The sequence below is a fragment of the Rhinolophus ferrumequinum genome, chromosome 11 (genome assembly GCF_004115265.2).
Source record: "Rhinolophus ferrumequinum isolate MPI-CBG mRhiFer1 chromosome 11, mRhiFer1_v1.p, whole genome shotgun sequence".
NCBI lineage: Eukaryota > Metazoa > Chordata > Mammalia > Chiroptera > Rhinolophidae > Rhinolophus > Rhinolophus ferrumequinum.
In genome coordinates, this window is record NC_046294.1 from 7,184,110 (window position 1) to 7,210,728 (window position 26,619).

At 53.4% G+C, this 26,619-nt stretch overlaps 4 protein-coding genes across 26 annotated transcripts; 1 reads left to right on the forward strand and 3 right to left on the reverse strand.

Annotated features, from left to right (window-relative positions):
- Window positions 1-170: 170 nt before the first annotated feature.
- On the reverse strand, window positions 171-3,578 carry DNAJC4 (DnaJ heat shock protein family (Hsp40) member C4). Of its 16 annotated transcripts, XM_033119836.1 has the most exons (9): window positions 3,079-3,202; window positions 2,817-2,909; window positions 2,670-2,691; window positions 2,285-2,402; window positions 2,063-2,156; window positions 1,454-1,597; window positions 1,208-1,372; window positions 455-541; window positions 171-362 (listed from the first exon to the last, which is right to left on the reverse strand). In XM_033119836.1, exons 5-9 carry the CDS (start codon window positions 2,134-2,136, stop codon window positions 254-256), a joined length of 579 nt encoding a protein of 192 aa, XP_032975727.1. In that variant the 5' UTR covers window positions 2,137-2,156; window positions 2,285-2,402; window positions 2,670-2,691; window positions 2,817-2,909; window positions 3,079-3,202; the 3' UTR covers window positions 171-253. The 16 variants fall into 16 exon arrangements, with proteins under 16 accessions (XP_032975727.1, XP_032975717.1, XP_032975729.1 ...); XM_033119826.1 differs by lacking the exons at window positions 2,285-2,402; window positions 3,079-3,202 and adding an exon at window positions 3,219-3,578; XM_033119838.1 differs by lacking the exon at window positions 2,670-2,691.
- Window positions 3,579-3,705: 127 nt separating this feature from the next.
- On the reverse strand, window positions 3,706-6,337 carry NUDT22 (nudix hydrolase 22). 2 transcript variants are annotated; one of them, XM_033119815.1, is made up of 6 exons: window positions 6,207-6,337; window positions 5,420-5,917; window positions 4,987-5,085; window positions 4,393-4,490; window positions 4,162-4,255; window positions 3,706-3,872 (listed from the first exon to the last, which is right to left on the reverse strand). In XM_033119815.1, exons 2-6 carry the CDS (start codon window positions 5,897-5,899, stop codon window positions 3,771-3,773), a joined length of 873 nt encoding a protein of 290 aa, XP_032975706.1. In that variant the 5' UTR covers window positions 5,900-5,917; window positions 6,207-6,337; the 3' UTR covers window positions 3,706-3,770. The 2 variants fall into 2 exon arrangements, with proteins under 2 accessions (XP_032975706.1, XP_032975707.1); XM_033119816.1 differs by lacking the exon at window positions 6,207-6,337 and adding an exon at window positions 6,170-6,200.
- Window positions 6,259-8,809, forward strand: TRPT1 (tRNA phosphotransferase 1). 7 transcript variants are annotated; one of them, XM_033119820.1, is made up of 8 exons: window positions 6,259-6,332; window positions 6,696-6,778; window positions 7,007-7,088; window positions 7,625-7,812; window positions 7,899-8,073; window positions 8,279-8,335; window positions 8,411-8,521; window positions 8,657-8,764. In XM_033119820.1, exons 2-8 carry the CDS (start codon window positions 6,704-6,706, stop codon window positions 8,743-8,745), a joined length of 777 nt encoding a protein of 258 aa, XP_032975711.1. In that variant the 5' UTR covers window positions 6,259-6,332; window positions 6,696-6,703; the 3' UTR covers window positions 8,746-8,764. The 7 variants fall into 7 exon arrangements, with proteins under 7 accessions (XP_032975711.1, XP_032975713.1, XP_032975709.1 ...); XM_033119822.1 differs by having other exon boundaries at window positions 6,318-6,332; window positions 6,933-7,088; XM_033119818.1 differs by lacking the exon at window positions 6,259-6,332 and adding an exon at window positions 6,340-6,514 and having other exon boundaries at window positions 7,643-7,812; window positions 8,657-8,809.
- Window positions 8,730-26,087, reverse strand: FERMT3 (FERM domain containing kindlin 3). Its single transcript, XM_033119814.1, has 15 exons — window positions 25,728-26,087; window positions 24,980-25,152; window positions 21,807-22,040; window positions 21,475-21,594; window positions 21,207-21,375; window positions 20,882-20,984; window positions 11,870-11,977; window positions 11,578-11,712; window positions 11,457-11,506; window positions 11,243-11,367; window positions 10,934-11,040; window positions 10,581-10,814; window positions 10,112-10,236; window positions 9,413-9,554; window positions 8,730-9,287 (listed from the first exon to the last, which is right to left on the reverse strand). The coding sequence occupies exons 2-15, from the start codon at window positions 25,137-25,139 to the stop codon at window positions 9,108-9,110; spliced, it is 1,992 nt and encodes a 663-aa protein (XP_032975705.1). The 5' UTR covers window positions 25,140-25,152; window positions 25,728-26,087; the 3' UTR covers window positions 8,730-9,107.
- Between the last annotated feature and the right edge of the window lie 532 nt (window positions 26,088-26,619).

Sequence of the window (26,619 nt, forward strand, 5' to 3'; positions counted from 1 at the left end):
ACCCCCTCCCTCCGCAGCAGGGGAAAGGGGACGCACCGCCCAAGGGGCCGGGCTCCTGGGTCGCTGCCGCCAGAACCCGGAGGGCGGGGCGCTGTCCCACGGCGAGGCCGGGGATGGAGGGGTGGGGGAGAGGGGGGTGCTGGGGCTGAAGGAGTGAAGCGGACACGAGCGCAGAGAACCACTTTATTGCATGCATTTTGGGGAGTGGAGAGTCCCGGGAGGAAACACAGCAGGCCCCATTCAGGTGAGCTGCTCACGGGCTGGTGCCTGGGGGCACTGTCCCTGGGCCTGGGGGAGGCCCCGGTGGTGGCTGCAGCTGCTGCCTCTGCTTTTGCTCCTGCTGGAGCCTGGCTCTGTTGGCCCTGCAGGAGAGAGCATCGGGGTGGCTGGGACAGGGATCCTGGAAGGTGGTGCTGGGACAGTGAAGAGAGGGCAGGGTAGAGCAGGGACAGACCTGGCCCGGGCCCGTGTATCATTGTAGATGGCTGTGATGATCCGATCCTTTTCATCCATGAAGCTACGGTGCATCTGCTCCAGCTTCCTGCATGGGGGTTACAATTAACCCTGGGTCCCCCAAACCCTGCTGTCCTCCAAGTCTCACCCCCTGCACCCTACTCTAGGGTCTCACAGCTTTACATCTGCAAGGACCTCAGCCTAACTGCCTGTGCTAGGCAGGGAGAGGGACACATAGAGGGTCCAATGGCGACCCAAATCCCCCAGCTGTTCAGCACTGAACATCAGGATGGTCCTCACAGATTTGAAAGAGTTGTGCGTACAACTCCATCACTGAACTAGGCAGGCTGCTAGCAGTGGGCATTGCACTGCCTTTAAGTATCTTTGCTGTAGAACCTGTTATGACATGCATGAGAGAGGGGCGGGGTGACAGTTGGCTGCCAAACAAGTGAAAACAGTTGCTGGTGAGGCCTTGTTACAAAGCATTTCTTTCTTTTGCATGATTTTGGTTGGCTCTGCCACTCCATGGCAGCCAGCACCAAAGATTTACTTTCAAATTATTTTAAAAAACCCTGAAAACGACACTAGCCCTTAGAGCAGCGCTGTCTTTGCTAAATGAGCAAATGCTCCGGAGATGTATTTCATGCAATTCTTAGCTGGAGAGACACAAGTGCAAGCGACAGGGGTGGTGGGATGGCTGGCTGACCACACTGGGCTTTACCCCCCTGCCCCTCTCCCCCCAGCAGGGATGCACCTGAAAGCAACATAGTGCAGGCCCATGCCTGCCAACATGATCAGGAGGCAGTACCCCATCACCCGCTGGTTGTGTCTGTGCTGCTGCTGCCTCGATTCTGGTCCCTGAGGCCTCACGCCATGAAACTGGGCCCAGTATTGTGCATTGGGGGCTGTCCAGGAGCTGCTGGGAGGGAGAAGGGGCAGTGTGGGGATGAGGCTCCCTAAAAGATTTGGTGGGGGGCAAGCTAGCAGCAAGATACAGTACCTGTGTGTTTGATGAGCAGACCTGGGATGGGCTGTGGTTCCTGGAGACTTTGGGGGAGTTGTGCAGCGAAGCTGGTGGTCATAGTTGCGGCGACTCTGCTCCCGGCTAAGCACTTGATACGCTTCACTCAGCTCCACAAAGCGGCTGTGCAGGGCCGGGTTCCCAGGGTCCCGGTCAGGGTGCAGCTGGGGTGGGGCAGGACTCCCCTCATCTCCTTTCCCATGTCTCTTCCCAGGACCCATCTTGATAATGTCCACCCACAAGGGCTCAAATCATTCCCAGAGGCCCTGTCTGGGCAGCGACCCTCACCCTCGGGCCAGCCACCCCTCCAAAGGGGTGGCTGCTTGGCTCTCACTGTTTGCGCTGGTCCATGCTTTCTCAAGAGCCGATAGGTCAAGAGAACCAAGCCCAGCCCATCAGACAGCACACCCCTGGCTTTCCTCTGGCCGGGCCAGACATCTGCTCTTGGGGTGCTCCCCTTCCACATGCGTGCTGATGGAATGTGGCACCAGCTAGAGTGAACTACTCAGCTCCATTCCTGGGAATTTGGAGTGCATCCCGTCTGGCTCAGACTTCCCCTCCCACTTCCCTTCCTAGGACCACTGGTACCTCTTTGGACTTGGAGAAGAAAGCTCGTTTAATTTGTTCAGGGCTGGCACCAGGATGCACCCCCAACAGTTCATAGTAGTTACTGGGGCCAGACCTGTGGAGAGAGGCTGGAACTTGCAGGGACTAAGGAAACAGAGGATACCACTTCCCTACCCTTCCTAGCCCCCCTGGGCTACACCCTTCAACTCAGCAACCAGTAGCTGAGGGGACTGAGGCAGGTACCAAGGGAGATCTATCTCCAAATCATCCCTCCTTTCGGAGTGTTTTGGGAATGGTGCAGATCAGAACATCTCAAAGTGTAGTCCTCATCAGACTCCTTGTGTCAGAAACACCTAAAAAGCTTGTTTAAAAAAAACAGATTCCTGAGTCCAACCTCATAGCTGCAGCTCAGAAGCTCCAGAGCAGGGCCCAGGAATCTGCATTTTTGTAAGGACCACCCCACCCCGTGGGTTATGCACAGTGATGTTGGACAACCACAGGAGTTGTGGAAAACACACTGGGTTTGGCTTGGGCTCAAACTCCAGGTTTGCCACTTAACTCACTGTATAACCTTGGTGGTTGTCCCTTCATCTCTGATCCTGTCCTCAGCAGTGAAGGTGAAGTTTACCTGAGACAAGCCTGTAAGGCACCTGACACAGAATAGAGAGATCACAACTACCTCAGTACCTAGGGCAGGGCCTAGAGCTGAGCACGCCCTCAACAAAAACCCGCTGAACTACAGGGCCGACACCGGGCCCCCAAAGACCGAACTCACCGCTGCCGAGTGGCCTCTGCGAAGAGCCGGGTGGGAGGGCTGCGGGGCCACAGCCGGCATAGGCGCAGGGGCAGCATGGCGGCAGGCGGGCAGCTGGTGAAAGGCCACAAAGAATGCATTGGGACCAAACTTCAAGCACTCCGGGGGCAGAGCGAAGGGGCCATTTACTTGCGAAAGAAAATTGAAGCAGGCCCAGGGGACAGAGGGGCAGGTGGGGCCTCCTTGCTCAAAACCAGACCCCAGTATCTTGGACCTGTCCTACCCCTGACCCAGGCCCTTCTTCACGCTGGCGTCTGTGTCTGGACACCCAGCCCCCGGCCGGGAGACCCCCTGCCCCACTCTGGGAGCTAGGGTGGCGGGCAAAGGAGGAGCCACACCAAGCCCCGCCCCCGCTGCACTCACGGACTCCGCGGTTGCCACCATTTCCTACGCCGACTCAGGTCCACCCGCACATTCTCATTGGCTTAGAAACTCAGGCCACGCCCACCTAGCCAGAAAGTGCGATGAAGGCCCTGTCCGTAGCTCATTGGCTTTTGACGCCTCGGGCCCGCCCACTGAAGCCGAGTCTCTTGGTAAGGCAAGCGCCGTAAGGCGAGCGTGTCCACCGGGTAAGCGGGCGGCCCCCAGGCTGACTTTCAGTGAGGTTTATGGAGCAGCTGCCGTCGCTCTGTCCCGCGAACATGGCTGTTACACCGCTGTTACACCACTTCCACCCCATAGTCGACCCGGACCCTCACCAGAGCCTGGCAAGGGGGCACGGCTCTCATCCCAGCTTGCACAGGGGAAAACTGAGGCTGGGCTTTTTTTCCCAAGTCCTGTGTCTCTCACTCACCCCGGGTTCCCCCAGCGGCCCCACTCTGTCTCACAGAAACAGCAGATGCCAGCCGTATCCAAGAATAAAGTCCTTTATTATCTCTGAGGCTGTGGTGATTGGGCTGGGGACCCTAGAGCGACTCAGGGAGGGCTTCCCTGGACCTGGTTGTAGAGGAAGATGGCGCCTTTGGCCGAAGGGCAGAGCTCGGCCCACATTTCGGTCTCCTGCAACCTCGGTATGCTCTGTGGGGAGACAGTGAGATCCAGACATCCAGCCCTCAGGTCTCTTGCAGGAGCTGTGCCCAGAGTTCCTGAGCCTCAGAGCCCTCTGCACTGCATGGTCCCTAGGGATACACGCTAAGGGGGCTGAGCAAGTCCTGGGCTTCCCCAATGAGGCCTTGTGGCTCCAGAGAAAAGCTCAGAGATTTGGGGGCCCTGTCTGACTCAGCCCTCAGAGACAAACACGTATCACTAGGCCTCTGCAAGTCCCAACCTTAGTTCCTTTTCTAAGCAAGACTTGACCACCTCGCACCTGTGTCTCCACAAAGATGATTCCCGTGGACTCATGGGCCTCAGGTCCCCCACTCGTGTAGTGTTTCCTCACCTGCTCAGAAGTCAGGCTGCATCTGGACAACAACATGAGAGTGGCTGGTGGGTGCCCAGCCCCTGGAGGGTCCTTGTGGAGCCCCATCTTCCTCAACCATCCCCCTCAACCACCCACCTACCGCAGGAACCAGGACCCTGTCCCTCAGCGCTCACTCACTGGACATAGAACTCAGCACTGGCACGGCCGGCACTGGTCTCATTGCGAGCAATGCCCAATAACAGCGGCTGGCTCAGGGTGAGCAGTGGCAGGTTCACCTGGGGCCAGAGATTCCACTTGTCAGTGCCCACTGCCCACATCTCCGCGCCTCTCAATGGAGAACAGAGCATGCATTACCCTTGTACATCATTTTACAGTTTGTAGCTCAAATGCCCAGAATCACAGGATGTCAGATCTTGGGCATGTTCATTTTATAAATGGAAAAATCAAAACCAGAGAGATTGAGCAATTTGCCCAGAGACACCCAAAGGGAGTCAATAAATTGATTCCCAATGACTCCTCTTTTCAACAAACCTGGGGGGAATAGGCAAGACATTTATCATTGTTCCCATTGTAAAGAGGAAGAACCTGAAGTATACAGAAATGAGAGCTAGAATTCCACTCCAAGTGTGCCCAGCTGCAAAGCCAAGTTCTTCCCTCAATGCCACATGCCTGCAGACTCTCCCAGCAGCCCAAAATGAGGTTGTGGAATTCTGGCATGTTCTATCACCTCCCTCCCGGCCCACCACACTGTCCTGGCCACCCCTCACTCACCTCATCACAGATCTCCCGGAGGACACTGGAGAAGAGCTCATGCACCACCAGCTCCCCAGGGAGGTCCTTGTGCAGGGGGCTGTCACCAGGGCACAGGGCCTGTGAGAGGTCAGGCTCAGCCCCTGCTCCCCACCTATTCCCGCCCTGCCTTCCTCCATACTTGCTGTCCCTGAGGGCCTGTTTGGGCACAGTGTAAGAGTGTTGGTGTTCCCCTGACCCAGGCCCTCTTTTTCCAGATGGACAAACAGATGTCCAGTTAGGTCCTCACCCCCATTCCCTAGCTTCCCACAGATCCCGGGGCAGGGGGCAGTAGGAAGGCTGAAGAGCAGAGACTTTCAGAAAAGTCCCAGGCCAATTCCTCCTTTGAGGGATGAGGAAAACAAAGCTGAGCTGTCTGGGTCTTTGTGCCTTTGCGCCCAGTCTAGCATCTCACCTGAGGCTCCGGGTGCCCACCAGGCACATCCACCAACCCAGGTGCTTCAGCCACCTGCCGAGAGCGGCGCAGGAAGACAAGGAAGTCATCGGCGGTGGCCAGTGCAGCGCCCACCCCCAGTGGGTCTGCCAGGTAAGCTTGCTTGTCACCCCAGTCGGTGGCTCCCTGCTGTCGCAGCCAGGCAGCTGAGCTGGCCCAGTTGGTGCCCAGGAAGTCTCGGTAAGAAGTAAGGCCCAGGCGCAAGAGCAGCTGCGGCCCTGGTGAGCCAGTGGGCACTAGGATGGCAGAATGCAGGCGGAACTTGGGGGCATCAAAGAGCCAGGGCTGGGCCTGTAGCCGGCTCTGCCAGACAGCAGCAATGGCCTTGTCCCCTTCTGGCAGTGGGCGACGGTCGTGGGCTGGGCTCAGCTCAGCCCGTACCTGCTCCTTGGGCAGCCCACCGGGAGGGCAATGCAGCAGCAGGTACACCTCAGGGTCCATGGTCTGGACAGGGCAGCTCTGGGGGAGGTCACAGCCAGGCCTGTCACGCTAGGGGACACACAGCCACCCACAGACCTCCTGAGGATATCCCCAGCCCTTCTGCACCCCGGTGGGCAGTAAAGTGTCTTATCCAGCAAGAGCCGTAGACTCCTGGGGCCAGACATCCCTGGGATTCCAGAGCACGCCTACCACCCAGAGGTACCCCCTAATGCCCATGTCTCCCAAACCCAGGGGTCCTGCTTCCAACCCCGGACGCGCAGGGACCCCTACCAGGGTCCGGAAGCTCCAGCCTCCAGCTGTCACTTACCGCGAATTCAGCCCTCAGACTCCGCCCCTTTTATCAGAGCGGAAGTGCCCGCCCCTCCTTCCTAGGCTTCTCATTGGTCCCGGCGCTCAGGAGCCCGCGGTATTAGCTGCCGAACAGCAGGAATTGGTGAGCCTACCCGTTTGTCCTCCGCGTTCCTGCTAGGTCTGTCCTCGCCGACCCTGATCTTCCGCCCCGTTAGCCTGGACGCCGGCCCCGCCTCCTCAGGCCCACGTCGCGGGACAGACCCGCGAGCCTGAAGCGCGGAGGCTCGGCTTCCCTGGGCTCCGTGGCTGACAGTATGACCTTGGGCAAGTCTTGCTTGCTGGGCCTCAGTTTCCCTATCTGCACTAGGGAGTTGGACTGGGAAGTGAATTTAATGAGCTTGCTGTTCCCATCCCAGCTCTCGCATCTTGAGGCTTGTGACTTGCTGGGTTAGGTGGAGACATGGAAGGGCCCTTAACAGTCCCCATATGTCACTGCTCCCCACAGTTTTGGCTATGAACTCCTCTGGAGGAAGGAAGCAGGCAGGCGCGCGGCCCAGGGGGAGAAGGGCTCACAGACCCCAGGAACAGGTATGCCCCACCCCGTGGTGGGAGGGCAGGGGTAAGGGGACTCTGAGCCCTGGCTCCCTGGGAAATGCGGGTGAAGTGGGAGTGGGGGCTGATGGGTCATACTCTTCCCAGAGAGCACAGGGACTCCTCTCTCACTGGTCATCCCCTGCATCAGGTCCCTCCGAGTTCAGGGTTAGTAGTAGGGCAGGATCACCGCGGGGACCAGGGGCCACCTCTGGGATCTTGCAGGATGGAGATGTGCGACTGTCCAAGGCTCTGTCCTATGCTCTGCGCCACGGGGCCCTGAAGCTGGGGCTTCCCATGGGGGCCGGTAAGTGAAGTTCTTGGAGGTTGGGGGGAGGAGAAGCTCAAGTGCAAGGAGCAGTGTGAGCCTTTCTGACTGCCTTCACCTATGGCTCCTACCACTCCCTATGGGGACTACTCAGAGGGCACATCCCTTCATGTACAGGGAAGACCAAGGCCCCAAACCCAATATCATGTCCGGGGCAAACTGGGAGAGGAGCCTGTGTCTGAGCCAGGCTTAGTGATACTTCCAGCCCAGTGGACAAATAAACACTTATCCCAAGAATGGGCACTGGGGGTTGTGGGTGTTGATGCAAATGAAGCTTACTGAGTGTCCACTTTGGGCCGAGTACTGTGCTAAAAAGGGTCATTTTATCTTTGTGACCCTACACAAAGCAGATCCTATTCTCATTGTCAGTTGAGGAAACTGAGGCCCAGAAAGGGGAGAATTTTTAAAGGTCACACAGATGAACCCTTGTGACCCATAAGCCCAGGCTCTGTTCCGGTTGCCTGTGGCTCACCTTGTTAACTCTGGCCGAGGCCAGAGCAAATTAAGCTCCTCAGCACCCTGCCTGCCCACAGATGGCTTCGTGCCCCTGGGCACCCTCCTGCAGCTACCCCAGTTCCGCAGCTTCTCAGCTGAAGATGTGCAGCGTGTGGTGGACACCAGTGGGAAGCAGCGGTTTGCCCTGAAGCCGGGGGACCCCAGCACTGGCCTTCTCATCCGGGCCAATCAGGGTCACTCCCTGCAGGTGGGGCTCAGGAGACAAATGGGAGAGCCAGGTGGGACCCCTGCCTGTGAGGTAGGTCTCACTGCCCATTCCCCAATCCATGCTAGGTACCTGAGTTAGAGCTGATACCCCTGGAGACCCCACAGGCCCTGCCTTTGATGCTTGTCCATGGCACATTCTGGCAGCACTGGCCCTCCATCCTGCTCAAAGGCCTGTCTTGCCAGGGAAGGACGCACATCCACCTGGCCCCAGGACTGCCTGGGGACCCTGGTGTCATCAGTGGTCAGTTCTCCCCTCCAGCTATTCCCACCCACTCTGTCCTCCCAGGGACCCCTCCAAGGGTCCTAGCCTCTTTTGTCCAAGACCACCCCATACGATGCATGCAACAGCACCCCCTTTTCCCCACTGAGCTCAGGATGTCAGCCTCCCCAGGTTTGATATCTGCAATCCCAGATGCCCCAGGCCCCAGCTCCAGTTGTCTCCGCAGGCATGCGGCCAAATTGTGAAGTGGCCGTGTTCATCAATGGGCCCTTGGCCCTGGCAGGTGAGTCTGGACATAGCAGGGACTGCCCTAGGCCTGCAGAAAGGGCACAAGTCACATCTCTGGCTCTGTCTATAGATGGAATCCCATTCTTCCGCTCTGCCAATGGAGTGATCCTGACTCCAGGGAATGCTGATGGCTTCCTGCTTCCCAAGTACTTCAAGGAGGCCCTGCAGTTACGCCCTACCCGTGAGAACCACCACCCCACCCCACCCCCATTCTTTGTGCCTGAAGCCTGGCCCTCTGCCCTTCACCTCTTTCCCAGCTCCCAATCCCAGGCTGACTTAGGTCTCCCTTTCTTTAATTAACTCATCTCTATCTCAGGAAAACCCCTCTCCTTGTCTGGTAATGAAGAGACAGAGTGTCAGAGTGGCCCCAAGCACAGTTCCAGAGGAAGGATGATCCAACAATAAAATATTTATTTTAAAAAAAGACAACAAAAACAGGACTCCAGTTTGTACCATGAATCACCTTGTAGCTACAGCTGATCTTCCTCATATGCTCAGGGACTACAAGTAGGTCAGGGGTGTTGGTCTTGGCCAACCAGACAAGGGAAGGGCGGGCCCTGTAGAACTCAGGACCCACCCTCCCCAGCTTGTGGGACGGCAGGGTTGGGCCCAGCCAGGTCCCTGGTCTGCACAAAGCCAGTGTCAGTGGGTGAATGTGCCCAGCTCGGTGCATGTTTGGAGAGGGTGTGGGCAGTGAGTCCCAGTGGGTGTGGGCTTACGAGTGGCCATGGCAGGTGGTGAGCGGGACGGGGGCAGTAGGACAGGCCTCAGAAGGCCTCGTGGCCTCCCGTGAGCTGCAGGAAGAGGTCCTCGTCCAGCTCCTCCCCATGAGACCGCTCCCGTGTTGACAGGAATATGTAACCCCCGATGTACTCGTGCACAATGCGGCAACTGGCAGACACGCAGCTGAAAGCCACGTTGATATGCTCGTCGAACTCGATGGCCACCTGCAGGGCGGGCAGTCAGAGGGACTGGTGGGGGTGGGATAAGGGCGCAGCCCCTGCGCTGTCCTGGCTGGGCCTGGCCCTGGCCCTGGCTCCTGACCCTACCCCCACCCTCACTCTGGGCCCACCTGCCGGATGTCCCAGTTGACATTCCACTGGCGCATGTTGCTGAAGCGCCAGGTCTTGACCACGTCACCCACGGCCAGGTCAATGCGGATGAGTCGGTTGTTGGCGATGCCCAGAATCTCGTCTTTCCTGCTGCCCTTGAACCTGGTCCCCAGAGGGACAGAGTGTGAGCAAGGGCCCCACCCTGCGTGGCCCTGGAGCCCACCCAGACAGCCTGGTGTGGTGCTCAGGAGCAAGTTGTACAAGTAAGTTATTTAGGTTCTCTGGGCCTCAAGTCCCTCATCTGGAAAATGGGGCTTAACTGATATAATCATTATAATAGTGTTTAGAAGCATCAGGCAAATAGTCCATGCCTTTAAATAACAACTTTTTTTTTGGTACCATCTTCATCCATTGCCTCACTCATATCCTTGCAGGCTTGGAAAATGGGCAAGTGGGGGCACTCCCTGTCACAGTAGCCAATGTTGGCCCTGTCCTACAGACCAGCTAACCGAGGCCCAGACGTGGTCCATGGCAGAGAGCTGGGTCTCCTGCTCTCCTGGCCTGATCTCGCTCCCTTTTGTGTTTGCTGTGGGGGTGTAGGGAGGGGGGCACATGGGGTGCCCTCAGTAAGGTCTGCTGACAGCAAACAGGAAGAGAGGCTTTAGGGTGCCACCCACAGGCAGCAGTGAGGGCAGAACAGACCGGGGTGGTGTTCATACCTGACCAAGACATAGGAGATGCCAAAGTCGGGCAGAGACTGCCAGGCCTGGATGAAACGCAGGTGGGCCTCCGACAGTGAGAGTTGGGCCACGTTCTGGTGGGCTTCCAGGATCCGTGGGGTGAGCTGTGGGATCACACTGGTGAGGGGCTGCCAAAGTCCCTGGGACCCGATGCCTGTCCCCATCAGGGAGACAGGATACTAAGCCTGGGGCAGGGCCAGTGCCCACTGTGGGGCCACCAGAGTGCACCCTCTCACCAGTCAGCAACTATGAGCTGAGCCAGGCCCTGAGGTGGACATGGCAGCTGGTCCCCAGAGGGAGGGGACCAGCACCCTCAGTCTCAGGGACATGGTGGGAGAAGAAACAAGTCAGCACATGGCTTTCCAGAAGAAGGCTCTGTGGAAATCCAGGGGCCAAGGTTGGCCAGGTAAATGCTGTGGTCGTTCCTTCCACCCACTCCTTCTGGTACCTGTTTGGCCTTGAATTTTCGCTGGAAGCGGGGGGCAACAAGGCCATAGGGGTTGAGGCCCTCAGGGGAGGCATCAGGGCCCTGGGCGTGGTTGGCCGAGCCCCCACCGCCTGTCCGCTGCAGGCTCAGGAAGGCCAGAATGGCCTGCACCTCACTGGCGTAGCTGCTGTCCGCCATGGTGCGGCCCTTGGAGGCCAGCCGGCAGCCGGCCATCCAGTGGGCATACTGCTGCTCCTGTGGTGAGAGGACCGGTGAGGGTGGTGAGGGGCTAGCCAAATTCTGATTCAGCCCCTGCCCCTGTCCCCGCCCCCACTCCAGCCTCAGCCCGGCCCCGGCCCCTGCCCAGCCCTTACATCCTGGCACCGCAGGTAGAGCTCACTCATGCCCTCAGGGGAGGGCACCAGGAGTTTGATGCAGAATTTCTGGCCTGAGACGTTGACATCAGGGACCACCTCACAGCCTGGAGGGAGAAGGCGTGGGCTAGAAGGCTGCAGAGGGGGAGGCCGCCTGAGAGGCCCCTGGGTAAATGACAGCCCTGCACAGCTGGCTCAGGACACAGGGCATCTTCCCTGGCCCCCAGGACAAAACTGAGGTGAGACCATCACTTGACCAACCCACAGCCCTGCCCTTGTCCCTGTTCTGCCCGGACCGCCCTCACTCACCCTTGAGGTTGAGCTGCTGAATGGGGTCACCAGGGGCCTCATCCTGGCTCTTGTAGTAGGACAGCGTGGTCTCCTTGAACACCACCCAGTGCTGGCGGTACCCCTTCAGGGTCAGCTTCCGGGGCCTGAGGGTGAGGCGGGAGGTGGTGACAGGCCACCTTTCCCTCCTCTGCTCCCTCTCCACACGGGCCCCTATCTCAGGGCCCAAACTTACCGGAAGATCCGGAGATGGTCCTTGAGTTCCGGGATGGCGGTGAGGCTGTCCTGGGGAGGAGAGGAGTCAGACGGGGGGCCCGGGCCCTGTGCTGGAGCCCCCCTGACGAGCCCCTCCTTACCAGCACGTCCGTGGGTGCTGACCCCTCCAGCTTCACCTCCAGGTTGCTTAGGGCTGCATCCAGGTCCTCCAGCCCCGGGTCTGTGCCGGCTGGTTCACCCACCTCCCCGCTCTGGGACAGCTTGTTGATGTGGTACTGGGTGGGGTACATGCGAGGGCTCAGCGGGCAGTCCAACGGCCCCGCCATGCCCTGAGCAGGGCTTCCCCAGAGATGGGCCCCACTCTGGAAGAGCCTTCCTGCCCCGGGACAGGCCTGCACCCCAGCCCCCCGGCTCCCCAGGCCTGTCTGGCACCTGCAGGGCTGCAAACACCATCATCTCCTCCTCAGTGCAGTCAATCTCCTCCAGCAGCAGGTCCCACCGAGCCTGCTCGTACAGCTGCGTCAGCCGCACTGGGTCTGTCTGGAGTGGTGGGCGGGGAAGACTGGGTTGGTCAGGTGCCACCTGTCCTGAGCACCCCATGTGCCCAGCTCCTGCGAGCCTCAGCCCTCGGCCCTGTCCTTCATACTGTGGCAAGATGGTTTTGTGGCCCCACATGGGCAGAAGACGCCAATCCCAGCCTTACAGCCTGCTAACCCAATCTGTCCAGGGAAGTGGCACCTTTTTCTCTCTAAGCCTATGTGTACAGATATTGACTATATGTCTATTGTGCACACCGCATGCTGCTGAGGGCAAAAGGAGGACTGAGGGAACCAATCGACAAATAAATAAAGTGATTCAAGAGTGCAATAAAAGCTATTAAGGAAATAGCTGCTGCGGGGCAACTCACTCAGGCCCTCAGGCAAAGATACCACAAGTTTGATGGTGATGACAGAGAATGGAACTGGGTTGCAGGGGGCTACTCTGCATGAGGAAGATTCAGGGAAGGCTTCCCTGAGGAGGTGGCATGCTGTGTTGAGACCTGAAGGATGACAATGGACCACTAAAAGGAAGAGTGACAGGAAGAACATTCCAGAGAGTCTGAATAGGGAGTGCAAATCTCAAAGGGGGATCCTAGTTACCCACAGAAGACCAAGCCTGTGCTCCCTCTGAAACCCACTAAAATTGATCGCAAAGGCATAAAAAAGGTAAACCCGAAAGGACAAGGAAGAGGGAAGTGAGAGATGCCAGATACACTTTGGAAGATGGAAAGCAAAAACGTGAATGGGAATGGAGTTGCAGGGAGAGAGAGTTGAGATCTCACACTGTTCTCTCTCTGTTCTCTGGTAAAGGCACTAATGAGTTTTGAAAATAGGCAGAAAGCAAACAATAATAAGAACAAAAATCTGGATAAAGGCATCCAGTTCACATGCGAACCCCTAGACAGGCTCCGGTCTGGGATCCCTTGGCTGAGAGGTGAGGGTGGGCTGAAATGAGGACTGTAGAAAGTCTATAAAAGAAGCAGGTCCTTCCCTACTCCTGCAACCAAATGACAGTCAGTTAGCTCCTGGCAGAAGCCAGAGATTTACTGAGATGCTGAGCTGGAGTTACCTCCGCATTTGGTACTCTAGGCACAGCTGGATGTGTGAGGGGGTGCAAGATGCTGAGAACAGATGAATTAAGAGAAGGCATTCTGAGACACTTGGGCATTCACTTGCCACCCAAGACATTGTCAGTGAGCCTTCTAGGCCCAATCAGGAGATCAGAAGTTTCACTGCTGAGAAACTGATGAACCAAAGAGAAATCCCCTCAAGAGAGTGACATCTCTGCCCTAGCACCCCAGGAGGCCCCCAAAATGCTAAGCCCAATTCATTCACTCAGGGTTTTCAATTGGCTTCTCAGAGCCTTACTTGTAAATACAAAAGGTTAGTCAAGGATTACCCACATTTAAGGAATGCTATTAGCATGAACTACAGAGAGCAAGACCAAAAAAAGAGCTTGGAGGAAATAAAGACAATGTAGGGAGCAGAAGAAAACTTCCAACTCGAGTCAAAATCCTTATAAAGACAAAATACTGCGTTCATAAAACGCGAACAGGATGCTAGTTTTAAAAGGAACAATTGTAAAGTTAAAGATATAGTAATTAAGACTGTGACATGGGCAACAAGAAACAAATTGGCCAATGGAACCAAAGAGAGTCAGAGGTAGACACACACCTGACTTAGGACGAAGGTGATCCTGCAGTCACTGGGGAAACGATGCTCTTTTTAGTAAATGACACTGGGTCAATTGGATACCCATGTGTCAAAAAAAATTATATGTGCCCCTACCTCACACCACATACAAATATGAATTCCAGATGGGCTGCAGATCCAAATGTGACAGTGGAAACAATAAGGATTTTTGAGAAAAATAGGACTACATCTTTGTGATTTTGGAATAAAAAAGATTTCTTAAACAGGACACAAAAGATGTTAATCATAAAAGAAGAAATATAAATTGCATTGTATTAAAATTAGTAACTTCTGTTTATCAAAATAAACCACTAAGAGAATGAAAAGGCAAAGCACAGAGTGGGAAAATATATTCACAATATATTTATCTGACAAAGTACTCATATGCCAAAATAAAGGACTCCTCCAAAGCAGTATGAAAAAGACAAGCAAGTCAATATAAAAATTGGTAAAAAACTTGAACAGAAACTTGACAAAAAGGATATCCAAATGGCTAATCGCCATATGAAAAAGGGCTCAACTTGATTAGTCATCAGGGAAATGTAAATTAATGCCACATAAAAAGTATGTCAGTGGTTGTCTGGGGCTGGGTGTGGGAGGAGGAATGACTGCAAACGGGCACTAGGGAACTTTCTGGGGTGATGGAAATGTTCTAAAACTGGACTGTGGTAATGATTGCACAACTGTATACATTTACTAAAAATAACCAAACTGCTCACAATGGGTGATTTTTATATTAGGTTGGTGCAAAAGTTATTGCTGTTTTTGCAATTATTTTTAACCTTTTAAACAGCAATTACTTTTGCACCAACCTAATATAGTATGTAAATTATATCTCAGTAAAGTTGTTTTAAAAAACAAATAATAATAAAAAAAAACCCATATGAGATACATTTACACACCTACCAGAATGGCTACCTTGGAAGAGATAGGAAATATCAAGTGTGGTGAAGCTGTGGAACAACCGAAACTCTCATACACTGCTGATGGGGTGTCAATTGGAACAACTACTTTGGAAAGCTGTTTAACAGTTATTTACTACAGGCCCCAGAGTCTGTCCTAGAACCCAGCAATTCCACTCTGGGTATATACCCTACAGAAATGTGTACCTATGTTCACCAAAAGACATATACTGAAATGTTCATAGCATCTCTGTTCATAATAGCCCCAATCTGGAAATAACACAATGCTCATCAATGGAAATTAATTGTGGTGTATTGACAGAACGGAATGTTACACAACACTGAGAAAGAATAAACTACAACTATATGCCACATGGGTGAATCATACAAACATAATGCTGAGTGAAAGAAGCCAGACACAAAAGAGTATAGACTGTGTGATTTCATTTATGTAGATTTCAAATGCAGGGAAAACTCATCTATGGTGTTAGAGGTAACATTAGTGGTTGCCGCTGTGGGAGACAGTGTGTGGTAGGGGGTAATTATGGGGGCTACTGGGGGCCGGTAAAGTGCTATAAGCTTTAAAAAGGAACACTCATAAAATAAGAGTTCTTACAACTTAGAAATGAAGCTGTAGAAATTAACAATTGTATAGTTCATTTGGAAGATAAATCAAGGAACCCTCCAGAAAGTAGAACAGAAAGAGAATGAGCTTAAAAACAAGAAAGAAAAGATGAATGTCTAATTTGTTTCTTTGAAGAATCAATCTAGAAGGTTTAATATCTACTAAGTTCCAGAAAAAGGAAAAGCAACAGAAAAATGGAGGGGAGGAAATTAATCAAGAAATTATAAAGGGCATTTTTCCAGAACTGGAGGGCCCTGGTTCTAATTTGAAAGGGCTCAGCAAGTGTGCAGGCCAATCGATGAAGAAAGATCCATACTATTGAGAGATTTAGAACACCAAGAGATAAGGGGGAGATTTTTAAAGTTTCTTGTCCCTGCCCCCTACCTCCAAGAACAAATAAAAGTGTGTGTCACATTTGGAAGGACTGGAAATAAAAATGGCATCAGACTTTTCAACAGCAACATTGGAAACTAGAAGACAGTGGGAAGGTGGCTTCAAAAATTATCAGGAAAATGATTCCAACCTAGAATTCTATACCTAGCCAAACTATAATGTGGGTAAGGGTAGAATAGTGACTTTTTCAGACATGCAGGTATGGAATGAAGTCTCACATACCCTTTTAAGGGAAGCTGTTGAAGTATATGCTCCATCGAAATGAGGGAGTCAGTCAAGAAAGAGGAACACAAGTGATCCAGGAACCAAGAAGTCCCATATAGGAATTCCCAGGAAGCAGTGAAGGGAAGTCTAAAGACAACAGTCGTGCAGTGGTTGTAGAATGCCACCATTCTGTGGTCCCAAAAAGGAAATCACACTGACTGATGTCCTAAAGTGATCAACCCTTTTGAAAGGAGTACTGTGGCTCGGTTGCTGTGTTGGAGGAGCTTGGCTATGGAACACCCCACTTCATCACTGTGAAGACCCCCAGTGGTAAGCCACAGACACATCAAGAGTGTCCAGATAGCCTTTTGGGGTCTCTCTTCTAATTGTATAGAGACAATTAATAGAAAAAGAAGTTAATAAAAATATAGCAATTATGAGCTATAAGAAAAACTTGACCAAGAAAGGAACTATCACTACTCTGTGGCTTAGCTAAGAATACTATTTATATGTGTTACTATTTACAGCCATAATGACGTTGTTTTCACCAAAACTATTGCACAATTCAATTGGAAAGGTACAAAGAAATGTTTGTATTGTGTGTGTGGGTGGGGGAGGAGGGTGTAAGACAGCTAAATCCACATCTTCCATACAAAGTCAGTAGATAATGAGTGAAATAAAAACACAAGGAACAGAAATATATAAGCATGTGATACAGACGTAAATACTAGAATAAAAAGCTACAGAGTTAAAATCTACAGTCTCTAGGGATCCGAGATCTGGGATAAGGAGAGGTGCAGCAGGGAACTGCTTTGTTGTTGTTGTTATAAACCTGCTAGGACTATTTAACTCTTTAAGCCATTGTATATTACTTTGACAAAAAAAAAATTTAAGAAACAAATAAGAACAAAGAGCAAATGGCTTTTAGATACTAGAAAACAAGCCACACAGAACACAGAAGGGAAACACGGTGACTCCTAAGATTGCCCTGGCTGACTGCCTGAAGAGAGCTTCCAGTCTGTGGCTCAGGGCGGAGGACCCCAAACAGAGCCCAGCCTATCCCTTGAGTGGAGATGTAGTTGAGAATCTGGGGAGTCCAAGGCAGCTAGAGTTCACAGCACAAAGTACTGAAGAGAAGGTGGCTGCACAGAGAGGAAGCTCTGGAGATCAGCGGAGGGCGCCTCTCGAGTCTTTAGCTGGGTACTCATCAGTGTGTGTGCGTGCGTGCGTGCGTGCGTGCGTGTGTGTGTGTGTGTGTGTGTAACGAAACTACCCAAGGCAGGTGGAAGAAAACTCTGGAAAGGAGCAGGGGGAACATGTACCAGACCTCACATACGGTGGAAATAGTTCACACTCCCCACCAGGTTAGAGAAACTTCATCATACATGGCGCATCAGATACAGTACTCGGAAGGCTATTCTCTTAGTAAGGGAGTAGATTAGCCCTAGATTAAAGGATGCTTTTATCCTGTCTAATTAATGTTCAAGTCTTGGAAGGATCAAACTGCTCTGAAGTATCTTCACTTCATCCCCAAACAAGGTTTACAAATAATTGAAAGACTACAAAAAAAAAAAAAATCAGCACCCAAGAACATACAATTTGTAATGTCTGGCATCAAATAAAAAATAAGCAGCCATGAAAACAAGCAGAAAAATACAAGTCATAATGAGGAGATAAATAGTCAGTAGAAATAGATCCAGAAATGACATGGATCATAGAATTAGTAGATAAAAACACTAAAAGTTATTTTAAGTATATCCTGTATGTTCAAGAAAGTAGAGAAAAGCAGGTATACACTAAGGAGAGATATGGAAAATATTGAAAAAAATCAAAATTTAACTTCTAGACATGGGATTAACAGCAGATTGGACATGGCAGAAGAAAATATTAGTAAACTTAAAAATATAGAACTATCTGGAATGAAACAAAGAAAAATAAGACTGAAAAAAAAATAAACGGCTAACTGACATCAGTGAGCTATGGGATGATTTATAGCAGTCTAATACTCATGTAATTGAAATGCCATAAAAGGAGGGCAGCAGAAAAAAAAAACTGAAAAAATAATAGCCAGAAAACTTCCAAATTTAATGAAAACAGCTCAATGAACTCCAAGCATGAGAAACCTGAAGTGAACCAAGGCACATGATAATCAAATTGTTTACAACCAGTGATAAAAAGAAAATCGTAAAAGCAGTCACAAAACAAGACACATTACATACAGGTGAACGAAGAATGACAGCAGACTCAAAGTTGGAAGCAGGGCAAGCCACAAGACTGTGAAGTTAAGGTACCGAAAAAAACCAAACAAACAAAAAACCTGTCAACAGAGAACTCTACACCAAATAAAAATACCTTTCAGAATTACAGGCAAAATAATGACTCACACAGACACTCAAAAGCTGAAAGAATTCATCACCAGAAATGTTAAAAAAGTCCTTCAGGCAGACAGAAAAGGATATCAGCTGGAACTCTGGATCTATACACAGGAACAAAGAGCACAGGGAATGGTGAGTGTGTGGGAATGTATAGGAGAGTTTTTTTTCATGTTTTCAGTGTCTTAACAGGACACTTGACGGATGGAACTGTTCTGTATCTTGACTTGTCAGTGTCCACATCCTGGTTGGGATTCTGGTCAGGGAAAATACATAAAGGATACCCAGGTCTCTAGGACCTCGGTGTGGTAATTCGTTTTTTGTTTGTTCTTTTTTTCTCTTTCTGTGTTAATTTTTACAACTGTCTGTGAATCTATAGTTATCTCAAAACAAAAAGTCTAAGAGAAAATAACTGACTGGTTAAAGCAGAAATAACAATGACAACTTCACAATTTTACTCCTAGGTATATACCCAAGAGAAATGAAAAAATATGTCCATGAATATTCATAGCAGCATTATTCATAATAGTCAACAAGTGTCTAAAACCAAATGTCTATTAACTGATATAAATGAAATACGGCATATCTATACAATGGAATATTAGTCAGCCACAAAAAGGAAGGAAGCAGTGAACCATGCTACAACATGAACAAACCTTGAAAACATGATGCTACGTGAAATAAGCCAATCACAAAAAGCCACATATTGTATGATTCCATTCACATGAAATGTTCAGAATAGGCAAAGCTATAGAGACAGAAAGGAGATTAGTAGTTGCCTGGGGCTGAGGGGAGTGGGGGATAAATGGGGACTGACTGCTAATGGATCTGAGATTTTTTTGGGGGGGTGAAAAAAAATTCTAAAATTGATTGGGGTGATGGTTGCACAACTCTGTGAACATACTAAAAACCACTGCGTTGTACACTTCAAATGGGCAAATTATATGTCATAGAAATTATTTCTCAATGCAGCGTCATAATAATAATAACAACAACAAGAAGTATGACAATGTATTGTGGCCTTTCACATACGGAGAAGTGAAATGTGCAATAACAAGAGGGGAATGCAAGTACCCTGATGTTCTTAGACTCTATGTGAAGCGGTATAACATTACTGGACGGTAACAGAATATGTGTGCTATAACCCCCAAAACGACGACTTAAAAAAACAACAGCATAGCTACTAAGCTAATACAAAGGAGATAAAATGGAATCATGACAACTATTCAATCCAAAAGAAGGCAGAAAAGGCAAGAGAAAGGAACAAGAAAGTCCCCAGGAGAGGAAGGGGATGTGGAAGGAATGGAAAGGAGGTGGGTGTGGGTGGAAAGGAGTGGGCAGGATGCAGAGAAGTGTTCAGAGTCAGATCAGGCTGGGCCTCAGAGAATGGCACCGGGGGCCACAGGCAGCCACAGAAGCCTTTTAAGCAGGAGTGACATGACCTAATGTGCGCTTGCAAATGTTCATTCCAGAGCTGTGTGGAGGAGGGGGAGTCCCAGAGAGAAGAAAGGTCCATTAGGAGGGGCTGCAGTAACCTTCTCGAACGACAGAGGTTGAAGTCTGGACAGAGAAGAGCGGGTGGCTTGGGATTTTAGTTCGAGGGAGGCTCAACAGGACACAATGAGGATGGGGTGGGCGGGAAAGGGACGGACCCAGACAGCTGTAAGTCTGGGACTTTGCAATGAACCCATCATGGGAGGAGGCGCTGGGCAGCCTGGGAACCCAGAGTCCCGCTGCTGGCAGAAGCTTGAGGTGTTTATTAGATACCTCAGAAGAGACAGTTGGACATGCAAGTCTAGAGCTCAGGGGAGAGATGTCTGGGCTGGAGATTATAAACATGGGAGCTACAAAGAGCACAGAGATGATATCTAAATCCACCAGACGAGATTTCTGGGACAAAGGGTGAAAAGGAGGAGGCTGGGATGGAGCCCTGGGGCTTGCCAATGCCCAGAGGCCAGGAGACAGGAGAGAGAGCCGAGGAGCCTACCGGGCAGCTGGAGACACTGTGTGTGGGGGTCAAAAGCAGCTGAGTAAGAAGTGAGCAGAAAGTGAACAGGGGACAGATAGCACGGAGGGCACGGTCACCTGAGCAGGTGTACTTCCTCATGAGGATGGGACAGAAGACACCAGGAGAGATTTAGCTGAGGAGAGAGGAATTAGGGAGCACCCAGGAAAGGCTGGTAAAGAGGAGGCTGGAATTTGAGGAGAAAGGACACTAGACCCCAAGTGTTCTGTAGACAATGGCAGCAGTTAGAAGTTTTGCAGTGAAGGGGGCCAGAGGGAGTGCGCGTGGGGTTCTGGTAGTCTTTCAGAGGGATGCATGGAACCTGTTGGTTGCTAGTGGGGATAGTAGGTTGGGAGGGAGAGATGAACATTGGTGCCTGCCTGTGAAGCCTGGTCCCTTGCCCACCCCTACTCCCTGCAGGTCCCAGTGCCACCCCCTCCAGGAAGCCTTCCTTGAGCCCAGGTGCTGGGTATTGCCCACCTGAGCAGGCTTCCCACAGGCACTCACCACTGTCTACACTGAACTGTGGTCATTATCTCCCTGACGCCCTTGGCATCAGCCTGAGCCCAGCACTGTTTGTGGAGTTAATAAACAGATGTGGACAGAGACACAGATCCCCACAAGTCCCTAACATTCCCCGAGCCCAGATCCCTGACCCTAGGTCCCCATGTCCCGTTGACCCAGACCCCCACCTTGCCCTGACCCTGCCCACCTTGGGATCCAGGTCGAAGAAGCTGTAGTACTTGAAGCGCAGCCAGAGCGTGTCGCCAGCCTTGATGCCCTGCTGCATGAGGCATCGCGAGGAGTCCAGCCACCTGGGCCACAGCACAGGCAGGGGTCAGGGCTGAGCCAGGTCTAGCGCGGGGGAGGGGTGGGGCTGGGCAGGGGGTTTGGGGGCAAGCACACACACATAGGAAAGGCCTGGAAACAGGAGACGTAGATTGGGGTGAGCAGGACACGGGACAGCAAGAGCACTGGGAGTGGGGGCCCACACACAAGGGGATATGGCCCCGGGCGCAGACCCGCAGGCATTGTACCTGCTATGGAGCTGGGTCTTGTCCATGAGGGAGCTGGGCCGAGGCAGGCGCTGGAGCAGGAGGGGGTCCGGTGGTGGCTGTGGCCGGCTCAGCATGTGGTAGCAGGCCTCAGTCTGGGCGCTGTCTGAGAAGTGGGCCGGCATCCCCCGGAACAACGCAGGTGCCACGCCTGGAGTGCAGGTCAGCGTCAACCATGCCTGGCCCCCCAGCCCCCAGCTTCATGGGCCCGGCCCCTGTGCCCAGCCCCTGGCTGCCAGCCTGTACTCACCGCCAGCCAGGACGACCTTGGTCATGTCATACACCTCCTCCTCTGGCTCCTTCTCCTTCTTCTTCTTCTCCTTCTTCTCAGGAGCCCGGAGCAGAGACAGCTCCTCAGGGTGCCGGATACCTGAGGGGAGCTGGGCCTCAGTGGGGGCCAGATCCTGCCCTGTGACCTCCTGCCCCACCCATGAGTGCTTTGGGGCAGGTCACAGCCCTGCAGGCAGGATGGGGAAGAGGGTAGCAAGGACAACATGACAATAGCCGGACCTGTAAACCCAGGGGATCAGGCCCCTTGCAGGCCCCTTGCAGGGGGCAGAATAGGGATATCTGGGGACTCACTAAGGAGGCGGCAGATGGCAGCCACAGCCTGGAAGAGAGGCTGGGAGAAGTTGGCTCGGAGACGCAGGGCGCGGCGATTAGGCAGCCTCAGGATGACCGGCCGGTGCTGGGGCCCGAAGAAGAGGCGGGCGTCAGCCAGGATACCGTACTTATCCAGCGTCCAGTGGGTCTGCAACAGCCATTGTCTTTTCTGTTCCCACCAAATGGCATGGTCTGACCAGTCCTGCTTGCGCTCTGCGGGGCCATGGAAAAGGGGGTGGGTGCACATGAGCTTTCAAAGGCCCTGCCCCCAACGCTGAGCACAAGCCTAGGATTCAGAGGCCTGCGGTGACTTCCCCTCCCCTGCCCAAACCCAGGGCAGGGACAGGCTGGGTTGGCTTGAGGTCTAGGACCACGGTCATGGCAGAACGGCTCTTTGCTGGCTAACCTTGATCATCCTTCTGGGCTCGGTTCATACATCACTTCCTAGGGAGCCCCCAACCCAGAGTCCAGGTGCCCCAATCTTAGTGTCCCCACCTCATGCACTCCAGCCCATCGGGCTCCCCCATACAGCCCCTCCTGTGTCCTCCCACCATTTCTGGCCTTTCCTTGGCATTTGGAGAGCTCGGGACAAAGGCCACGGCAGGGCCTGGGGTTGTGCCTGGCAGGCAGCAGCAGACGCTCTGTAAATATTTAGTGGTTTCTAGTTTTGTAACCTTGGCCAAGCCCTTAACCTCTCTGTGCCTTAGTTTTCTAATTCATGAGATGTGACTAGTAATGACTCTGGCCCCATGGGCACTGATGATGTCTACGACGTCGTAAGTGACAGGGTCTGTGACACACTCATGCTGGCACAGTAACACGCAAGTGAACATTCAGTTAGAAGTGTGAAAACTTCACTTGTCACGCAACTAGTGATGGGTGACGCATGGTGTGCTTTCCTGCTCCCTTTAGGAGCACGCACTGGTACAAGGTGAGCACAAAGACCCCGAATCAGCCCAGCCCTCCAGAGTGTGCAAAGCTCTTCCTTGCGAGGGGACCAATTCCCCGTCTCCTGACACCTCCCTAATGTCACCAGTGCTGCTAGTGAAGAAAACCACCTGGATCTGTCGGTCACCTTGGGGGCATTTGAGCCCTAAGCCCCACCCCTCACACTCTGTTTTTGGCTTTCTGGCACCCACACCCCTCTCCTCTTGACCCGTTACTCCTGTTTTGTTCTTCTTGGCCCCTCTCCTGGCCTGCCCCTGGCCTGTCCCGGTTCAGTTTGGGACCCTCTTCTTCCTCCTCTGCCATGGCTTCCTCCTGGGAGTGTGGGGGGGGTCGCACCTAGTCTATGGCTTCATCTTCCTGTGGCCTGAACCTGCAAGCCACTGGCCAAGGGGCACGTTCACTGGCTTTAATCTTTCCAGAAACCTTGTTCACAGGCCATGTGCCTCGCTCTTGGACTATAAATGCAATGACTCCTACTCCCAGCCAAGACGTTCATCTTACTCTCGGTCTGTCCGGCATGGACAGGGACGCCCCTGGCAAATTTGTGCCGTATCTGGGTGCTGGTGACAAAGATTCTCCCCTCAAGTCAGGGTGTCATGCCTTCCACGTTTAGCCACCATGTTTAATTGATGTCAATCCCACCTCCAAAACCCTCCGTCCTGTGCATCCTCACTGCTGACCCATTGTAGGAGGCCGTGTCTCCCTGTCTCCAGCCCACCATCACTCAAGGGGCCTGCCTAATGTAAGCCCTTGCCTGACAGTCTCCCTGAGGTGCCCTCCACTTCCAGGGGAGTCCAAAGTCCTTACGACGGCCTTCCTAGCCTCATTTCTTGTCACGCTCCAGCCGTCCCCCCATCTGGCCTAGCAGCTCCAGTTCAGAACACACCCTGCCCCCACTTCATACCTGGCTCCTTCCTGCTATGGCCCCGTCTCAAGACTCATTAACTGGCTTGTTGTGGGAAGTGTCCCCTTCCCAGGCTAGGGGTGACCCTCTTCTGGCTCCAGCCCCCACAGGGGCCCCTGTGCTATACCAGTACTCAGCCCTGCGCTGGCAGCAGAAAGGCTGGTCTCCCCTGCCCAGCTGTGCTCCAGGAGGCCAGGGGATTCGTGGGCCCAACTTAGCTGACCCCCCGGAGACATCTGATGCACTAAGGAATGAGCTCGGTGAGAGGGGTGGGGACAATGTCCCCATCGCAGGGGACAGGTGCGGAAGGGACTTGTCCTGGAGAGCGCTGCAGTAAGTGGAGGAGTGAAGTTTATGACTCCCTGTTTAGGCCTTTTGCATTGCTGTGCCCTGGGGCCAACGAGGTCTTCACCCGCTCTGCCCCGGCTCGGCCAGGCCCTGCCAAAGTCTTGGTCTGACGCGCAGTCTCCTGAGGGACCCTCTGTTCCCCACTTCTGCTTTCACAGCCTCCTTGGGCCCTGCCTTCTGGATGCTCCCCTCACAACCTCAGCCTTTTGGCCAGGCTGCCGTGGGGCGCCGGCCTGTCCACAGCCTCTGATCTCCTTCCCAGGAGGCACGTGGTAGGTTGGCTGGGTCTGAGGAAGTCCACCCACCCCCACCCACAGGCCACCCAGGCTCCTGGCTGGGATTCTCATGGGCCTGCCTTCCGGCTCTGGCTATCAGGGTGTGCCTACTGCCCTCCCAGGAAGGGGGCAGCCCGCACCCCCGGCAGGGAAAGGCTATGAGAAGCCCCCATGTCACTGGCCCTACTGCTCTCAATGGCTGATACCACAGGCTCCTCTGCTGTAACTTCCTGTGGGGGCAGGGTCTTCCCACCCAGGCTGGGCCTGTCACCAGCCTGCTGAGGGCTTCCGCCTGGGGGAGGAGATATGGAAGTAGAACCCCAGTTCCCTAGAACCCCCTCTGATCACCCCTCAGATCCCTGGAACGTGACCTATTCCTCAGCCTAGGCAGGGCCCCCCCGGCCCCTAGAAGTGAGTAAACGGAGGACTGTGGCCAGGCCTGCTCTTTGAGGACTTCACAAAAGCAGCTGGAGTGGGAGGAAGGGAGGGAAGACAGTGGGAGGGAGGGGAAGTTGGGGAAATGTCTTTTTTGGAACCAAATGATTAAGCTGGTGCCTTAGTCACTGTGACACTGTTATCGAGCGCTGTGCAGCCGGGGTGGCCCGGAAGTGCCAAGGGACTCCAGTTGTAGCCACCCCGTGCTGTTGAGATCAGCAGTAGGGCCCAGGGGCACTCACTGATCTCCTCCACGATCTTTAGGAGCACCCCGCCGATGTGTGACTCCCCCGTGACCCGGAGGGTGACCGACTCAGCTTCAGGATTCTCCTCTCCCACGAAAACCCGCAGCTCCCAGGACGAGTCGATGTAGTCCCCAGTGGCCGTCTTCATGCCCGCCATGGCTGTGGCGGCTCTACAGCGGGGGTGGGGAGGAAGCAAAGTGAAGAGGGTGCTGGGCCTGCTAGGCTGCCCATAGTCAGGTAAAAGAGGCCCCATGGTGCCCTGATGGGTGGGAGGGCAGAGCAAGCCAGCAGGCCAGTGTGCCACAGAAGCCCGAGCAAGACACCGGGTGCTGAGCTGTTCCAGGCAAACCTCAGCCCCTCTCACCGTCACTGGGGATTAAGGGGAAAGGACCCTCAGAGACCATGTTGATCAACCCACTCCCATCTGACAGAGGGGAGCACTGACGCCCAGTAAGCATGAGAAGGGGCTTGCTGAAGATCATCCAGCTTGATGGCAGAGCTGAGCACAACCCGTCTGCTTTCCAGCCCACAGCTCACCCCAAGCCCACGCTGGAAGCTTCCTACTCTGGAAATGGTTGTGAACGTAGGTCAGAAAATAACAATTCCAGTTCTGGCCCAAAGCTGAGACCTAAACATCCCAGAGCAACTGAGACCTCTCTAGGGCACTGGCAAGACCAGGCTGCTGCATGGGTCAGGGCATGGCCAGAGGCGCAGGAGGGTGAGGAAGAGAAGGGCCCCAGCTTACCTTGCCTGTAAGGCGTTGGGGCTGCAGGTGGGGGGTTGGAGTGTCAGCCACTCCTGGCTTCAGCCTGAACACCTGCAGACCACTGAGTGCTTCCTTCTCCCTGCTTTCTCTTTGGTGCTTCCTTCAGAGAGGAGCACTTGTAGCTTGTCTCAAGCAGGGCGCAGGGCTGTTCAGCCCCTCCCCAGGGCGGGCTGGTGGTTTTGGGTGCAGGAAACACACTGCCAGCCGCTGCTGAGGACTCCAGGGTGGCCCCGCCTTGGTTCCCAGTGAGCACAGAAAGCAAGGGAGGAGCAGGGCTGGTGGACCTAACACAACAAAAAAGGGTCCCCTCATTTGGAGGGTAGCTTGGTTCAAATTAGAGAAGCCAAGTTGTGTTCAGGGCTAGGTAGGAAGCCATCTCCCATCTCCAACCTGTCATGAGGTGGGCACCTCTGGGCCATGAAATATCACTGGGCTGCCAAGGAGAGCCATGGAGTTGAAAGGCTTGGATCCAGGTTATTTAGGACTCCGTAGGTCAAGCAAGCTCAAGACCAGGTGTCCCTTACCACCACAAAGTAGAAACCAGAAGGCCCCGAGAGAATACTTCCTTGTCTTTCCTGCCCCCAATAAGGGCCTCTACTTCCAAAGTTGTCAACCTTAGAGGTGCCTGGGAAACAACTGAATGAAACAACCTCCCTGCCCTACCCCTCCAGGTAGTACTTCAAACCTGCCACCTCCACTGTCCCACCTGCAACATGCTCCCCCCCACCCCCACCCCCAGTACGCTAGGCTCCCTAAGTCAAGTCCCTGCTCAAACGTGACCTTAGACGGCCCCTGGCAGCCCAATCTTTTCCCGTCCATCCCTGCATTGGGATGTAAGCTTCGGGAAAGCCAGGCCTTGCGCTCGCCCCTG

What these genes read in the sequence shown, in the direction of transcription:
- DNAJC4 (XM_033119824.1), bottom strand. Translation starts at nt 2,935, where the DNA reads ATGCATTCTTTGTGGCCTTTCACCAGCTGCCCGCCTGCCGCCATGCTG. An exon ending in CTGCACTATGTTGCTTTCAG is followed by an intron (nt 542 to 1,207) that starts GTGCATCCCTGC and finishes ACCCCCATGCAG; the next exon opens with GAAGCTGGAGCAGATGCACC. An exon ending in GATACACGGGCCCGGGCCAG is followed by an intron (nt 363 to 454) that starts GTCTGTCCCTGC and finishes TCTCTCCTGCAG; the next exon opens with GGCCAACAGAGCCAGGCTCC.
- NUDT22 (XM_033119815.1), bottom strand. Translation starts at nt 5,899, where the DNA reads ATGGACCCTGAGGTGTACCTGCTGCTGCATTGCCCTCCCGGTGGGCTG. An exon ending in GTGGGCACCCGGAGCCTCAG is followed by an intron (nt 5,086 to 5,419) that starts GTGAGATGCTAG and finishes GACCTCTCACAG; the next exon opens with GCCCTGTGCCCTGGTGACAG. An exon ending in AGTGCTGAGTTCTATGTCCA is followed by an intron (nt 4,256 to 4,392) that starts GTGAGTGAGCGC and finishes GTTGTTGTCCAG; the next exon opens with ATGCAGCCTGACTTCTGAGC.
- TRPT1 (XM_033119817.1), top strand. An exon ending in GGGGCTTCCCATGGGGGCCG is followed by an intron (nt 7,089 to 7,624) that starts GTAAGTGAAGTT and finishes TAAGCTCCTCAG; the next exon opens with CACCCTGCCTGCCCACAGAT. An exon ending in ATCAGGGTCACTCCCTGCAG is followed by an intron (nt 7,813 to 7,898) that starts GTGGGGCTCAGG and finishes AATCCATGCTAG; the next exon opens with GTACCTGAGTTAGAGCTGAT.
- FERMT3 (XM_033119814.1), bottom strand. Translation starts at nt 25,139, where the DNA reads ATGGCGGGCATGAAGACGGCCACTGGGGACTACATCGACTCGTCCTGG. An exon ending in CAGCACCCACGGACGTGCTG is followed by an intron (nt 11,507 to 11,577) that starts GTAAGGAGGGGC and finishes TCTCCTCCCCAG; the next exon opens with GACAGCCTCACCGCCATCCC. An exon ending in GACCATCTCCGGATCTTCCG is followed by an intron (nt 11,368 to 11,456) that starts GTAAGTTTGGGC and finishes CCTCACCCTCAG; the next exon opens with GCCCCGGAAGCTGACCCTGA.